The sequence below is a fragment of the Merops nubicus genome, unplaced genomic scaffold (assembly GCF_000691845.1).
Source record: "Merops nubicus isolate BGI_N331 unplaced genomic scaffold, ASM69184v1 scaffold18785, whole genome shotgun sequence".
NCBI classification, from domain to species: domain Eukaryota; kingdom Metazoa; phylum Chordata; class Aves; order Coraciiformes; family Meropidae; genus Merops; species Merops nubicus.
Window position 1 is genome coordinate 122388 of NW_008609194.1, and position 17791 is coordinate 140178.

Here is a 17791-nt window from a genome sequence, read left to right on the forward strand (position 1 = left end):
TTTAGCAGATGCCAGCTTGTTCTTACGTCATCTCTTCCCTGTTAATCCATTGCAGCCATGCCTACAGCACTGCACTGTGTGAAGCTGCTTGAGGGCTCAAGGAGACACTGGCAGGACCTCCACAACTTCCATTTCAGATCCCTCTCATCCCAGTCTCCAGTGTACTGAGCAGGACACATGTCCCAGCCACCCTGCCTGTGTAGGTACACAGCTCTTCTCTGCTTCAACTGCCTGATACCAACAAAAAGAAACCCAGAAGTGCATGTTGAGAGTTACAGGCTGCTGCTCAGGAAATCAATGCTGATGTTCACAAGGAAAACTGTTTGTACCTCCCCGGCTCAATTTGTGCTTGTTAGATAATAAATTCTGAGTACTTATCTCTCATAAGCTGTGTAAATCTGTGACTGTGTGGTGATAGGAGTTTGAACCACACCGAGCTGAGAAAGTCGATATCAGGATAGGGAACAGAAGTGGATCATTTGTCATTTCAGCTATTGACGTATCTGCAGTCTGTCAAAATGAAAATGCTGCTTGAAGTGACTCTACTTGCTAATGCTATAAAGTTTTGAAAGATTCTGACAATTTGGAAGAAAATTCTTAAACATTTCCAGTAATGGCAGCAGGGTTTCAGCACGTGCACCACGCCTTCACTGAATCAGGTCTGTAAAAGCCACTATTATTGAACTGTACTCAGAAGAACCCTTCAGTGCAAATAAGTTTTCTTACCATTTAAAGAAAATCTCTTGCCAACCATCCCAAATTAAAAAGTGTGTAAAGAAAATAAAAGGGAAACTTTATCATTTCTAACACAGCGACTGTAGTTATATGCAGTCAGAGACCAATTACATCCTGGTTACACCTTCCAACTCTACTAATTCATATAAATGGAGTGCTTGCTACATGGCAGAGTAATTGCAGTGTAAATACAACAGTCTTTATGTATCTGCATACTGAAAACGTGCCCGTGTCACTGAGGTGGCAATAAGAAATAATTTGGACATGTCATTAACCTTCACGTTCTTTGAATCAGTGCTAATTAGGATATAGAACGCATAACCAAAAATGTAATTACACTGAACTAAGGGCTCAAATGTGCAGCTATTAGGAGGCTGCTCATATGAGTAAGCATGCTTGAACATAACTGCTGAGTATCACCACATCGGGCTGTAAAACACCACCATGTAAAACACCACCATGCTTTTATAATGAAGCACAACGGAAGGGAAAAAAAGAAATCATGACATTTTTCAGCTGTAACAAATGTGCTGAGAGTTATTCCCACATTAAACTCATTCCCTCGTATTCTGTAGCCGTGGTGGGCATCAGATTTTGCTAGGAAGCCCCTTCTTCTGAATGCACGTTGTCTGCAGCCCATGTAAGCAAGTGTACCTATTCAGCACATACTGCCCTAGGGCCCACTCTTAGATTAAGGCTTTAGGTAATAATATCATATAAAGTGTTGAAAACAATAAACAGAGTATTAATAAAAACCTTTCTGTATTAGTCCTAATCCTTTCCTTGCTCTCATTTTAACTTCACCTCTCTAGAACATTTCAAAACAAGTGTAAAATGAGCGCACACAGGACTTCAAAACATCAAGGTGCTAATATCTCCTATGGACCTAGCCAAATCTTTGCCAGTTCCCTAAGAGATACTACTACACTTCTTTCTTCTGCTGCTGACAAGATTACTGTAAGCCACGACACATTCTTAACTCCATGCACCATAATGATCCTCTGTACACAAGTGACCAAACCGCTCCTTGTACGCTTAAAGAAAACCAACGTTATACAAAACTTTCCGTTAAAAGGCTGAAGCGACTACTGCTCACTGAACAGTTTCTTTACATTCTATGACTTATGCTCTCATGTTATACCTCCTCACGTTAGCCTACACCAGCTGCAACAGAAGGCAGCTGGGATGTGGACAGCATTGCTGCTATTGTGAAAGAAATACCATGTCAGGAGAAAACCAAAAAATGGGCAGATCTTTCTGATAGATCAGAAGCCTACACAGATTACTTCCCCCCACAGTCTGTGGAGCAGCTACTTTTTTCAGAATTATTCACCTCGAATGGTTAATCAGGGGAATGCATTCTCAGAAATCATTTCTTAGCATATATATTTTCTGTTAGATGCCTTTTACATTGGAAAAGGGCTGCACCCAGGCAGAGTGCACTTTGGATTTGACTGTTAGAGTCTACGTTTCCTTCCAGCTCAGCAACTATCTCCAGTCATTTCCCCTGCTCATTTTGCCCTGACATTTTCATTCCTGAATGACTTAATCTCCTTTGCAGGTAATCAAAATAGGAGGAGACATATACAAGAACTGGTTGATAATAGGTCGTACTATGATGCTACTTCTTATTTTGCATTTGTAGGCAGCTGCAAATTAGGGGAGCTCTTGCTACTTCTCATCTCAAGATAAGGAAAGGGGATTCTCTTTTTCAGCCCTGACAGATACCCAGCCACTGAAGCACACCCAGAGCTTCCACAGAAGTGCTGCCTCCCTCCCTGGAAATGCTGAGCCCTTCAAGGTACACGACCTACACTTGTTAAAGATGTACCTGGTTTGCATTCTTTGCCATGATTAATTGCAGAAGCCTGATGTTGTGTTTTCCATAAACTTTTTTTTTAACCTCAATTGCTGAACAATGCAGAACACGCTCCGAGTTCCTGCTCCCTCTTTATCCTTCTTGAAGTATAATTATTCTTACACTCTCAGAATCTGACTGTTAGATTTATTACATAATGATGCCCCAGAAACACAGACTGTTTTAAAACTCACCTATCACAGAATAAGACATGAAGTGAAAAAGAACACACAGATGCCAGTTTTAGATCCAGCCTTTGGAAAAAAATGAGAGATACAGCTGCTTGTACGTGCACTCTCAAAATCCTGGCTTGCAGCACATACATGGAAATGAGGGGGAATGCTTCATTATCAAAGACTTCCTGGCAGCCCAGGCTCTGACGTGACAGCACGTAACGCAGATCTTTACGGCAGGAACTCCTCAGGAACGATCCGTCACCCCCAAACGGCAGCAGCTTATCAAGCAGTAACTCCTGCTGTGGGAAACCTGGCTGAGGCAGCATTTCCACAAAGGCACAACACAGGGAAGGTCTCTTTCCATAATTAGTTCCAATTTACATAGCTTTCCCCACGATGCTAAGTGTATTTGACGAGTGCCATCATGATCTACGAGACAGGAACTGTGGCAGGAAAGCTCCAGAGGTTCGATCAGCCGTGCTGCTTTGCCTCTAGTACACAGCGAGTGAATGCTCCCAATTTACTGAAGACATTTGTCCCGAGGCTAAAACATTGATTCTCCACTTACTGTCTTTTAATTGTGATGTATCCAATTTATCTTTCTAGGCTATAAACTCTTAGGGGAAAAGGTTTTTCTTTTTCATTCTGTATGCTGTTCTCATGCCAGCTTTATTTTACTGCAAAAGAGCCACGTTCAGGTTAAACTATTTCCACACTACAAGATAACACTCCTACCGCCAGAATTAATTGCTGTGACTTGGATTTTTTTTCTGCAACAATGTCTCATGTAAAGAGGAATTAGTGGCAACAGCATTATGAATAAATGAAGAGTCACAAATAGAGGAACATTCCAGATGTTGTAAAAACATTCTTTTCTACTGATAAACTTGCCCACCCATACCATGACAGCGCTTATGAGTTAGCAGCATAATTTTACTGTGCATAAGGCAACACTGCCTTCAGGTTGCCACTGGTCCAGAAAAAAAAGAAGCCAGCCAGGATGTTCCTTTTTTTCTCCCAGAATTTCAGGTTCTCTGTTTTACTGCTGTTACCCCCAGGCCTATCCACTGCTCCCAATTCCCATCTACACTCCTGCCATGTATGAGCTGCCCAAAGTGCACAGCCCTTCACTCCCAGAGATTCAACCCTGAGGACTCACTGGAGATAAAAAGTGACAGGACTCTTCAGTGACAAAGGGGCTGCAGGGCATCCTCATCAGCAGGCGAGGCAGCTCTAGTAACTGGGCTACAGCACAAGGAGATAAACTCAAATGGAGCAGAACATTCATCACACAAGAAAATGGGAGGTGCTACTTGGTCTAAAGCACCAAAGACATCCACCACAGCAACTTTTTCCCCTCTTTGGAAGCGGGATTCCTTTTAACTGCCAGATAAAGACGGTCTTAGCAGAACAACATGAACATGAACAACAATGGCAACTGCTTCCAGCTTCTCTTCCCTTTTCAACTGCAGCAACGCCCAGCCAGACAGACAATGAAGGGATTTGGGGTCTTCGGGTGCTGCTGGTCACTGGTGTTTGCAGGTCTTGCTGCCAGACAGGACATGTCGTGCCCCGAGCGGCCAACGTCCCAGCTGCTGCCCCTGCCGCGGGAGGTTCTCGGACAGAGCCCGCCTGGGTGGCCCTGGCACCAGCTGCAGATGAGCCTGTGCTAGCAGTGAAAAACTGTCCCCAGAAGGTCACCTGTCCTCAAATGCTGCCTCACAAAGGACACCCGCTCTGTATCTTTTTCCCAAGCTGTGCCAAACAAAAAGCTTTGCTTCTGTCAAATACACAAAGCCTCATTCTCTGTCCCTGTATTGACAGCCTAAGCTTCAGGGTGAGCTTGTGACACCTTCACTACAATGGCAAAACTCCCTTTTGTTCAAGGCAACCAGATTTTAAAAACAAACTTCATCCCCTATACCCACAGCAGGATCCCCACTGAGATTTTCTCCCTACAAAGCTATTATTTCTAGCATGCTAAGGTCCCACAGCCAATGCTAAAACTCCTACTAAACACTAAAACGGACGGAAGGTCCATCCAGGCTGGTATTGCCTAACCTTTGTTGCCATTCCTTTGCTTTTGTCGTCTTTATTTCTTAGTATTTGCCTTTCAATGAACCAAATATTTATGTTACCCAACAAAACAATTAAGAGAAAACAACAGAGAAACTGGTGCTGCACCTACAACACTGCTGGTCTCTCTGGTCTGCAAAGGAAATTGGCAAAAATCACACAGGATATTCTGCAACCCAGAAGGGCAGAAAAAAAATAGAAGACAGTGTGAAGAGAATGGTATTTCCAAGGACAGTGGTTTGGTCTTCAAACAGAAACCAGTTACCTGACAGCACTTTCAAGTCAAGTACAGCATACTCAACTGATGGTCATAATAGGTGGTTCTCACTGATCTCTCTCAAGACCATAAGTATTGCACAAAGAGGACATCTTTTGAAGCTCAAAGTGAATGATTTCTTTATTTCCCTGTATGTATATAAAAGCTTCAACTGAAGAACTGCATAAGTCCTCAGATGTTCTATTAACTTAAAGTATATTGCTGATACTTAGTAATGATAGAGTAAACCTTCCACACTAGACCTTGAAGTTTTTCTTAATTGGCTCAAACTCGGGTCTAAGACATGGATGTGAATTGTGTAAAACAATTCTTCTAATCTCTCAGCCTACTGGTATTTATTGCCTTGGTTGACTGGCTTACCTTCCAGAGAAGACTGGGACTAAATCAGTGACACAGATTGTCCCCTCAAATTGACAACAATCAGGAAACCAACAGCAAGCCCTGAGTCAACAAGACACCGCTCACTACAGGCTAAAAAGAACTTCTCAGCATTCCACACAATTAAGATATCCAAGGCCACATCATAATGTTCCTCTGAAGACAGTTGAAGGAAACTCACCAGGCTCTGAAACCAATGAATGGCTTCATCATGAGCATGACAATAAAAGTGCATGAAGACATAAATGCCATTTATTCCCACAAGACACACCATCAGCTCCTACCCAGCATCCAGTTTGCAGCTACTGTGTGCATCAAAAGAAGACAAAAAGAAACCACCAAAAGCCTTTACAGGGGTCAAGGGTGATAAAATTAATCCTTCCTGGCCCTGCCTGGTGCAATCAGACATAGCCAACACACAGCACGGGAGACTTTTCACCCTTCCTAGAAATATTAACTTGGGACCACACAAAAAAAAAACAAAAACAAAAACAAACCAAACAAAAAAAGCCAAACCAACAAACTTTAAAATTTTAAGCTTCAGTGATGTCCACTGAAACCTACCCACAGGTTAGAGAATTCTAAACAACATCTGAGATAGTCCCTTTCAAACGCTGCTTGGACTAAAACTCCTCAGCTCATGCAGCTCTCTGCCAAGATGAACCTGGCAGACAGTGAAATTCTAGCAGCAAGGCCAGACAAGCTCTGGAGGTCAGCAAGTCTCTCCACAGGCTTCTAAAAACATTTCATTCTCAGGGGGATCAAATTTTCCAAACCCAGGCAAGATATAGAGCTTTTAAGAGCCATCTGAGCCACAGAGCTTTGCTAAGATCTGGTAAATCGAAATTGCTCTCAGTGAAGCCTCAATCTGTCAGAACCAATGTTCAGTCTTTCAATGGATCCCTTGAATGCCCACTTCTTACCACTGGTGGGAGCCTGTCACAGTCTAGCTGCTCCTGGAACTCAGAGGCATTGCCATGAAAATGCTCACACCTTGACTTTGGAAAAGCACCTTAAAATAGGAAAATCTTCTCCCTTTTCTGGACACTTACTGTATTTATCAGCCAAGGATCCCAAATCCTTGAGATATCATCCAAGCCTCACAACACCCAGCAGAGAGAAGATTCTCCAACAGAATGGGATACAGCTAGGCCATGGGACTTGCCCCAGATTAGAGAGATTATCTGTGACAGATTGAGAGCCAAATCTGTGTTCCCTGGGTGTGCAAACCCACACCTTACCTGAAAGACTACCCATTTCTCTGTACTATGGGGCACTGAAGAGCAAATATTACGTTCAGTTTTCACATAAAAGAACACACAAGGTAGGCAGGGAAAGCCAGGGGAAGCACAGTGGCAGCAGGGAACACCCATGGAAACCAACAGGAGGTCAGCATAACTTACGGGAGCCGCGTTGTTTTTCACGGTGACGCTGGGAGTCGTGGCTCGTAGCGCCCCGCTCACCCCATGGTAGTATTTGAAGCAGATCTTAGTTTCAGCTAAAACAAAACAAAACAAAAAAAGAATTATCTCAGATTAGAAGCACTGCCCGGGAGAAGCCACATGATTGCTTTCAGCTCACAAGAACAAGGCTGGCAAGCAGTTAAATTGTGAGGTTGGCTGGCACGACAGGACACCTCCAGTCTGCCATCTTCACCTTTGCCAGAGTGAAATTTAGAATTCAGTTCCTGAAACTGAGCAAAAGTGAAAACCCCAACCTCTTCTGAGCAGTGGCTACGACAGACAGACCTCAGTGTACTCGATTAGCAGCCTTTAGCTACATGAGGAAGAAGAAAAGTAGGGACAGAGAAATCCACCCTGCTCAAACATGCCAAACACTAACATGCAGTCAAAGTGAGAAACTTCCTTAGGACAACCATGGAAGGAGGACAGTTGCTCACTGACAGGTTTCACTGAGCCAGTCTGCTCTGGCCTTGGTCAGGGCAAGGATAGAGATGTTAGCAGATTAACTGCTCTGACAATTACTACCATTAAAACAATTTTCAGAAAACAGTATAGTCATGAGATCCCCTCTTTGTGTATTTCCACTGACTTCCAAAGATTTGAATTAGGTGAGGAACACAAGCAAGACCATGATTTTGGGTTCACAGTGCTGCTTTTTGCCATATGCATTGACATTCAGACAAAGTGAGAGAAACCCATTTTGCTAACTGCATCAAGGCACAGAAGAAGTGACATCAGCTTCTTGTTCAATCATCCCCTTATGACCCACCTTTTATTCTGCTGCAAGAAGGAAAGACACCTTCAGCCAGCTTCTCTGTTGGTCACTAACCACAAACAGATATGAATACTAACATGTGCTATAATCCCACTCACTCACTGGTCTGAACCTGTTGACTTGCTGGAGCACATCCTGCAGGCAGGAGTTTTCTTCCACAGTAAACTAGGATGTGAGCTGGGTTGATATGGTGCCTACATACAGCCAGGACGGAGCACTTAGGCACCGTATGCATGTCACAGGTATGTTCATGCCCATTTAAATAAAAGCAGCATTCACATCTTGCAGTTTTAACTGGATAATGCTATAGAATTATCCATCATTATCATCAGCTTCTCTGTACCTTCTCTAAAGGTGCTTCTTACAATTGAGTTTTTCCTTAAGACACTGCTTTGCAGCTGCTGCTGAGGTTCAGGGAAAACATCAACCCTTGACTGCAGAGCCACAATTCTGCTCATTGTAACAACAGTGCCTAGGTCAGAAAATAATCAAGGAATGTCAATGTTTTAAAGTACAAATGGCATTGCTGTTTTAACACCAGTAACAAAATAAGTGAAATCTGTGCAGCTGTGACAAAAGATGATGCCATGTTAAGAGCTGGGACCTTGGCCACAGATTATGGTGCTGTGATTTGCCATTTGGTAGATCCAAAAAACAACCCAGATCCACAAGCACCCAAGGTGGAAGCAAAACATGAGGGCATGAAAAATGGTGGAGACCCTCAAAAACACAGGCCTGAATTGTTTATCTTGATGCCTACAGATACACAGGAACACAAGAGGAGAAAAAAAATCCTGGTTTTTTTTTTTTTTTGACAGACAGACAGAAGTTTTAGGAGTGTAAAGCGTTTCCAACTTTTAAATGTGACTTGGGAAATGAAGCCCAAAGAGATTATGTTCCCAAGTAGCTCAAGAACTTCTCATCTCCAGGCGGCTTCTTCTCAGCACTCCTCCCTGAGGAGGCACCAGGGACATGCAGTGACGGGAAGCACAGTGCCAGCACAGTTAACCTGCCACCACATTTCCCATCCCTGCAGCTCGTTCCTCAGGCAGCCAGGTGCACCCTTCTGCTCACGTGGTGAAAATACACACCTCTCCCACGACAGACAGACACATACATCTATCCCTTTTACTTCACAGCACTCCACTCTTAGTGGAACAGGCTACAGAGTCCTTCACATCTCCACGAGGGGTTTTGTTGCCCATCCAGGTTTTTAATTCACAACTGTGCCCCAAATGAACTTCTGCAAATTGAAAAGAATTACTTGAGGTGTTAGAGCAGCTGAGCAAGCGACCCCATTGGTGCACCTGGGAGCACCAGTTGTTTTATTTTGGCAGCAGAAAAAGCTGGATGAGCTTGTGGGACTGAAAAACTGCAAGTCCAGATTGAATTTTCACATTGTAATTTTCTCTACAGGACTTTTAACAGCTCAGCAGCTAACTCATTTACTCTCTGAGAAGACAGCAAAAGCTGAGGGTATCACAAAAGCTAAAACATGCCGTTCTCACCAATTATTCAAATCTTAATTTTCCTCTCCCCTGGAGATTTTTAGCTACAGTTTGCATGGAACAGTGAGAACTAGCATAAAGAGAAACATTTTTTTTCTCTTTTTTAATTTATTAACTTATGCAGTTAATAAAATGTAACTTCAGGTACTAGCCAGTATGCCAACATTCTGATCTCCCAGCAGGAAATCTCGCCATAGGGTAACAAGTACACAGTTAACTGGTTTTCTACACTGGGAATCTATGGTCTAAAATAATCTATTTAATTAAAGTAAAAGTATTAGGCAGAGAGAATGGAAGGAAGAAAAGATACACTCTCATGTAGGTACCCTAGATATTAGTATTGCTTTCAAGGACAAAGGATTACTAAAATGACTGAACACATATTTCATGTATGATATGGGTATTGAAGATTCCTCTCAGTTTCACACAACTACTATTTCTAATTTAATTTTCAATCAAACTGCTCTCCTACAGATGCAAACTGTCAAGAAGACAATCCAGAGAGATGCAGGTGTCACACTCAGTTCAAAACAGAAGTGGAGCCATTCATCAGGCAGTGATTAATGAGTGTCAAAGGTTGCATTCAGGGAGCAGATCTGATAGCAGAAAGTCTTACAGGGCCCTCACAGCTCCAGAAACATCAGGGGAACAACATTTTCCTTTTTCTTTATTTCCCTCTTCCCACCTGAGCTTTTTCAGGTTGGAACTTGTTAGAAACTGGCTATTGTCAATGAATGGATAAAACTTTAACAAATACAAAACTTGCAAAATTGTATATGGTAATTTAATGTGTAAAAATGCCACTTAGACCCTTGTTGGACTTTTTTTGACTGAGAGCCATTCTTTCAAAATAAATCTGCTGGTGCCATGTTTTTCCCCTTCAACAGAGTCCTAACATTTTAATCCATCTGGATTGTTCTTGTAATCCTGAGTCACCTCTGAGCTGTTTTCAGAAGAGAAGCAGACATTCCCTGGCTTGGTACTGCAGCCACTGCAGGTGAACAGCAAGCACTGTTACATGTAGGCAAGGTGGTGATATAAACCAACCTGAATATTCTCCAGCTGGTGTTCAAACGTAATTTGTAGTTATAAGGGCTGTTAGCTTTGTAGTCTTGTAAATCACCTTGTTGTGGAATAAAGGAGACCATTTAACTCTGTCCTGCTGCCCTAGCTACACAGCAGAGCGCACAGGTCAGGAGCAGGTGTTGTCCAGTTAAACCCCAGCTATAAATAAATGTCATTATTTTCTTCTCAGTAATTATGAGTAGCAGTTCACTGGATCAGGTAATGAAGTTATGATGCTAAAGTAAGGAAGTAATGAGGTTAAATTCTCCTTTCAATTAGCATAAATAGCAGTTAGATTGGTAAATCTTCCAAGAGATGAGATGTCTAAAGATGCTCAGAAATATCTGTGCCCATGACAATTACCAAACTACTCAGCAATTTTCACAGATCGAGAGCAAAACAACATTGTATTCCCTTTACACCAGGCCTGGTATCTCCATTGTACCATGGCTGTGTTACAGCCTTCCACTGCAATGTCAGTAAGACAGCTCTCAGTTGTATGCCCAGACTCACTGCTCTAACTACTGTGGGTGCAGAAACTCTGGCTCCCTGAAAGGGAGCCCCCCACAAGGCAGGGCAAGGCCAGAAAACAACTGTGCCCTGGAGCTTTAACCCTCTCACATGAAAAAAATCCAGCCAGCAGAAAATGATTGCTCTACCAAAGCCCTGAGTTATCTCACTTACCAAATCAGTTTTGCAAATTAACTGGAAAATTAATTTACCAGCTGAATATTACTCTTCTTGGCAATGTTCTATACTGCCTCTGCAATCACCCAGCCCTTGAAAAAACCCCACTTCCTTACTAAACTCAAGTGAGAGGAAATTAAACCTAGTAGGGTCTGCTGCTGAATTGCAGCTGGAGGTATCCAAGGTGGAAAGCCTCTAAGAGGTGTCCTGTTTTCCATTATCCTCCCATTCTTCCTTCCTGTCAGTGTTAGTGCTCTTGTTGGTTTGATATTCTTTCCCTTTAAAATATTTCCATTCTTCCTCATCTTCCTCATTCCTTCAGAGCTGTCAAAATTGTCCTAAATCTCTTCTCAAAAGTTCACTTGCTCTTATAATCCTCTAGTACTCACTTTCTAGACGTAGCCTGGTCTCAGAGGCTTAGCTTTCACTAAAAGGTGGATTTATTCTCTCAAATAGAAAAAGCAGCACTGCCAGGATTAAGCAGTTTCCCTTGTTAAAATTAAAAAAAAAAAAAAGGCAATCCAGACCAAACATCAAATCCACACAACAGTCCTAATGAGTATTTCAAGGAAAGACTAAATTATACTCTTTGGGGGAGGCAGGAAGCATCAGTTGGTGTTTTATAGGAATGTGACACACCTGAGGCATGTCCACAATCTGGTTGTGATTTACTCCTGTGGTAATTTTTGTGTCAGTTGAATAGCTGAGGTGAGTAGGCATTAGCTAAGCATTTCTCAGCACTGAATGACCCCTCAGGGAAATAACGCCAGTCTTAAAAACTGAGTCATCTGTGATCAATTCAATCTATTACTGAAAGAGCTGTTGTTGCTCTTTTAGGCAAATATTGTGCATAAAAAATGAGAGGTGTCAAAAACCAGTAATGAAAAGGTAGCTGTCTTTAGTAAGTGGGTGAGAACCAAATGAGCCAAATCAGACAGCAAAACAATTAAGTTCTGAGTCAAAGTTTTCCCTAGAGAGGACCCAGAAGTGGAACAAACAAACATGATACTGTGTTATATCAGATCATCATGAGACCATCTTGAAAGTAGCCACAGTGATCTCTAGAACTGGAGACAGAAGGTGTCAAAGTGACAATAGGGAGCTGGTGGAGGGGAGAACTGACTGAATACAACAGGGAAGCTGGGAGGGGCATTTGAAAAAAAAACCCAAGAAATTACAATGGGAAGCCAAAACAGAGAGAGATTGAAGGCAGTTTATATGAGGTGCTGCAGTACTGGAATTGAGTAAGGAACAGGACTGATGTTGAAGCTGAGGGAAGGATAGAACTGAGATTAGAAGAAAATCACTGTGGAGAGAGAGTGGGACAGGGGAGAGGGGATAAGACTAGACTAAAAATTAGAAGATAGCAAGGAAAAAGAAAAGGCAAGGAAAGGCAGAGAGGGAGAGAGTAAGAAAGTGAAACCTGAAGAAATTGGAAAAAAAGTGCCACGTCACCATGAAGCATGGAGCACAACGTATGAGCTGTATCAGCAGCTACCTGTGCAAGCCAGTGTGCAAACATATGTCCTGTCCACCTCTCATGCCTGACCATCCTTCTCCACCTGCTGCTGCCTCCAGGACCCATCTCCCGCTTTTGAATACCTCTGGAAGTGTACAGAGCAGGCAAACTGTGCAACTCAGAGTCAAAACACAGTGCTCCTGCATCAGTGTGGGCCTCTCCCTAAACATCTATAGTTTTTAGATAAATTTAGGTTGTTTCTCCCAATACTATACCTGCCCTGTCAGCAAAGAATTAAGACGTAACTAATATCACAGGCCAGGTTATTACTGGCAGATCTAATTTGTACTTAGAGCATCAACACACAGCATCATTTATTCCTTCTGTGTGTGGCTGCTGCTGCTCCCTGCAAACAAGGGCTCTTGTTGCTCCTGCTGCATCAGAAGAACTGCCTGTTCCAGAATTCTCTCGTCCAAGAAGTGACACTACAGCTGTCAGGCTGGTCTGCACTCAGCCACCAATGGACTCTGCATTTCCTTAAGCTGAAACCACATCTGCTCACAGGATTTGTTTAGTATCCCAACCACCTACCATCTTCCATAAGGCACCTCAGGTTTTAGACAACAGTTTAAAACTAAACGAGGCCTAAACAGATGTGCTTCTTCAATCCCAGTTGCAGACTTTCTTCCAAATTCCTGATGACTTTTTCCTTGCCCTGCTCTAAAATGTGCACAAACACATGTGAACAGATTGTTAAAAGACTTCTTTTGAGAAACTGTGAGATAGGAGGCTTTAAAATATCACCTTCAGATTATTCTCATACTTGCAGGCAAGAAAGAAAAAAGTATCTGGAGAGAGACTTAAGGCTGACCAGTAGTATCAACAATTTCAGGCACAAACCTTGGTAAGGAAACTCTAACAGCTCAAAACCCAGTAGTGGAACACCCAGAACATTTCTAACAAGATTAAATTTAATCTAAAAGCCCAAACTTGTCCAGATGCAGAAAAGCACAGTTAGAACATTCAAATAACCTTAACTGTAACAATAAAGACTGTGTTTCAGTATTTGTAGTTGTAATTGGTATTTGAAGAACAGATTAGATGATCTCAGTAATATTATTTCATCTTCAGATGGTGCTATCACAGGCTGCTGCTGCTTCACAGGGTCGCACGTTCAGGGCTGGAGTTACCTCCTTTATAACAGGAGAGCTGATTATTACTATTTACTCTATCATTGATTCTTTGTTCTGTTGTTATATGTGATCTGCAGATACTCTCCACTATTGACTTTCCCTCTTATTTCCTTTGCCTGATAATCTGACTCAGCAGCTACCCGTCTGCAACCACCACAAGAGTCGTGCGCTAAATTAGTACGCTAATAACTAATAGGTAGTAATAAATCCTGACAGTCTGTGGGCCAGTCTCCTCTGCCCTAGCTTCATTCACCTGAGCCCTCAGTCTTGCCCGGGTCTAGCTTTGTACAATCTCCCTCTGTTTCTATGTGGTTCACACAAAGCGAGAGGTACCTGCTTACCCATCGCTGCGCTGTGATTTATTATCATTATCCAGAAATTTTTCTAAGCGTTGACCCCTGAGCATAAGACAGACAAAATTACACTATTTTTGCCCTTTGAAAATAAGGGTGTCCAGGAGTTTCTGTTAGAGGAGAGATCCAACAAAGTGGCTGTGCAAACTGCTATTCAGGAAGAACACACAGATATAATTTCAATAGGCTGTTGTTTATGTGCTACTCTCATACAGACTGTGCTATTGGCGAGAGTCCTTACTAAAGAAAGCTAGCAGCTGCAGTGGAGGGGTACTCACACCTTCCTTTCTAGCACTTGTATGTGTTTCTCCATACAGGCAGGATATGCAGCATTACTGATTACTAACACTGCTGATTACTAACGCTGCTTGACGTTTTTCATTATAAACCTTGTTTTCAGTTGCTTATACACTTTCAAAGATGCATACATTTGGAATAAAATTTGGTGTGTTGGATGTCTGCCTCAGTTCTACAGAGACGCACAGCAAGAAAAATTGATCCAGGAATTTGCAGCTGTAAGGGTAAGGGAAAACCACGGGGTTTTACCCATTAAAGATTTCTGAAGAACTTTCCTTTTACCCCCATGTTAATACAGAGCAGAAGTTACTATACTAAACATACACCTTTTGCTGTTCCTGTAAAAACACATTAAAGTTCAGCTAACTTACAAGCCTCTCCAAAAAAATTCAGTTTGAGTTTGATATGCTCGTTTGAGACATCTTTGATTTTACCATCTAAATGCCCAGGAAATCCTGTCTGTGCTGAGCATATCCCAGCCTGGTGCTAAGACAGACTTTTTCTGCAATACAGATCTAAGCTCCTCCTGCCTATGCCACATCTGGGAGCCAGAGGACTGCACCCCTGGGCCTGTCTCCCCACTGTGCCAAGTATCATGGAAGAGGAGAATATGAATGCACTGCTGATTTGCCTCTGTTAAAGGAAGAGATGAAGGCAGCTGGGGAGACTAGGAGCATGGGGAAACAGAAGCTGGGACAAAACCAGGAAATATGGTGAAGAAAGAAACAGCTGTGATTTGTGGTTGTCATAGGCTTGAGAAGAGAAGGATCTGGGGAGAGCAGATAGCAGAGCACTGCTGCAGTCTTACCAAGAAACACCAGCTCTGCAGCTGCCTTCATGGTGGGAACACAAGGCATGTACTGGGGGATTTGTATTCAAGCTCCCAATTAGTCAATACCAGGAGGATGGCAATGGCATTCATGATCAGCCTACTGGCTCAAGTTCTGTCCAGACAGGCAGGGGTTGGAACACATTAATATCTACAGCCATCCAGTGGCCCTTGTGAAAGTTCAGTTCATCACGGACAGGGGTTTGTACCATCAAAGTGCCCAGTAAGTCTAGCTTCTAAACTGACAACCAGAGTCGAGGCAGAGTAGAGCGAGGCAAAGCTTCTGCAGATACTCACCACAGTAAAGGTGAGTGGAAGGATGCTGCTGCTGCACGGCCAGTAGCTAAAGATGCTAAACGTCGTTAACAAAAAGGCCCTCATGTAGCTAGGAATGGAGCCTGCAGTCTGCACTGGGGCACATTCTCCAACTATTAGCCACTTCTTATATTTTATTGTATAGTATGAGTAATGGAATTGAAATTGGGCTTGCTCAGAGAGCCCACATCCCTGAAAATAATCTTTTCCACCTAAAAATATCCTCAGAAATGTGAGATGAAGAGAAAAAAAAAAAAAAAAAGGACTCAGCCTTACCGTTCCTGGCACCAAGTCATCTCTCCTACCACTGAAACCAACAGAACTATTTGTTTCGTGTTCATAAAGACAGCAGGATCCAGCCCAGAACAAGCAAGAACTGTTTTTACTCACAGTCAAACCCAGCAGAGCTATAGGCTCTGCCTTCATGGACTGTTGGAAAGAAAGGACTTCAAGGCATCAATGTGCATGAGATTTGGGGGTAGGGGGGTTGTAACAACTTACCTATCTTTCATTAGGAGAAGGGAAAGCTATTTGAGAAAGACATTGCAGCCATTGCAAACAAGAAATTGTAAGGGCTGCACTAGGACTGAGATTTTAATGAAATTCCAGAGCCTACAGGCATATAATGTTTTTATGTAAATCAGCTTAACGATGAGTTTTTCACCACAAGCATTAGCAAGTGAGCAATTTATTTGAGGAAAAACTTGCAACCATCAAAGCATTTTTAACTGTGTGATAGTCAAGTCCATAATAACTGGAAACCATGCCTAAAGTTTGTTCTCTGATCCTAAGCACTCATGCACATTGCATGAAAAGCAACATTACAGGCCAAATCAAACATATAGTTCATCTATTTATGAGGGAGATGATCTAAAATAACTTCTGAAATACAACAGTTACACCAGAGCAAGTTTATAAACAACACTTCTGTTTCAAAACTGCTCATCAACGTGGTCCCAATGGATTTGACTGTTCTTTATCAAAATAGAATAGTCCAGGGGAAAAAAAATATCTATGCTTCTTACACACTGGAAACAAGCCTTGTGTCCCATGCAGAAAGCCATCTGTGTGTTTGTGGCCCTTTAGCTACCTTAGAGTCACTGACAATACTCAGGAAAAGAATTTGAACTGGAGATACAGAGCCTAATGGTGTTCTGTTACACCACCATATACTAAAGCATAACATTAAACAGGTAAAAAATCAATATACACAAGCCCTGACAACCCTGAGGTTTGTTCTGAGTGTCAGCAGAGGCACGGTGAAGGTGACTCAGAGAGGACAGGGAAAGGTATGAACTCAAAGCTATACAACAGCTCAGAGCTCCACGGGAGGAGGGACAGGCAGAGCTGCAGACCCCTCTACTCTCTTTACTGTGATGTGCAGCCAGCGGGCTGTCCCAGATGCAGCAAGAGGCTCTTCTCAGCTGCCCCTGTTGCCATACATCCTTTAGGCTTCCAGGTGTTATGTCTGCCTCCAGTTAATTGCCTCCTAGAGCAGATGCCTGTGCACTATCAGCCCCTTGCTTTTATCAGGGCAATGGCAGTTTAAAGTCTTCATTAAATACGTATGAGTGTATTATGCCTTCCGGCACAGCCTTGAGCAAGAGATAACACAGGAACTTCAGAAGCCAAGTGCCTCAAACACAGCCCTCTACATCAAAACATGGTTTTACTCCCCTTGATCTCAAACCATGGGTGGAGCAGGCATTGCTTTGAATTTCTAGAAGTAAAAAATTACATCAGCCTTATGGTCAATGATTAGTATTTAGGAAGGTGTAAGCCATAACTTTACTTGGTGCCAACTCTGTGAAGGGAGAGGACAGCATGAAAAGGGACACCTTGCAACTCCAAATCAGCCAGGCACTGAAATTAGGGAGGAGGCATGTTTTCATTTTCATTGGTAGCAGTTTAACTCCAGACACCTGCTGCAGCACTTCTTGAGCCAGTCTTTAATCACACCTGATAAGCATAACTGAATTTCACATTAGAAGCAAAACATTCCCTTGAGTCAGTCTTTTCACCCGCGCCCCCCAAGTTACCTTTGAAGATGTTGGTGCCAAAATCAGCCACCACAGACCCCACCATTCCCCCAGCTTCTCCTACACATTATGTCCTTTCTCATCCCTGTGCAAACTCTCCCCCTCAGAAGCCCTATCTAGTCACATTTTCAAGTGCTAAGCTCTCTTCAGTCACCATAAGAATGCTCTACAACAACAGCTGCTTTGTGTTTAGCAGCCAGACCATGCAATATTAAAGCTCACAGTGTTCACTCTGATTGGGAGCTAATACAGTCAGCCAAGCATGTGCCATCCAGTATAAAAAGAGTCTTGCAATTAAGTCCTTGGGC

At 42.7% G+C, this 17791-nt stretch overlaps 1 protein-coding gene across 1 annotated transcript in view; it reads right to left on the reverse strand.

Annotated features, from left to right (window-relative positions):
* Nucleotides 1–17529, reverse strand: part of HECW1 (HECT, C2 and WW domain containing E3 ubiquitin protein ligase 1) — a 129373-nt gene extending 111844 nt beyond the window's left edge. Inside the window, exons 1-2 of the mRNA XM_008940528.1 lie at nucleotides 17484–17529; nucleotides 6904–6998 (exon numbers count right to left, since the gene is read on the reverse strand). Coding sequence (XP_008938776.1) covers nucleotides 6904–6998; nucleotides 17484–17529 — 141 coding nt within the window. The remainder of the gene's footprint in view (nucleotides 1–6903; nucleotides 6999–17483) is intronic.
* Nucleotides 17530–17791: the final 262 nt, after the last annotated feature.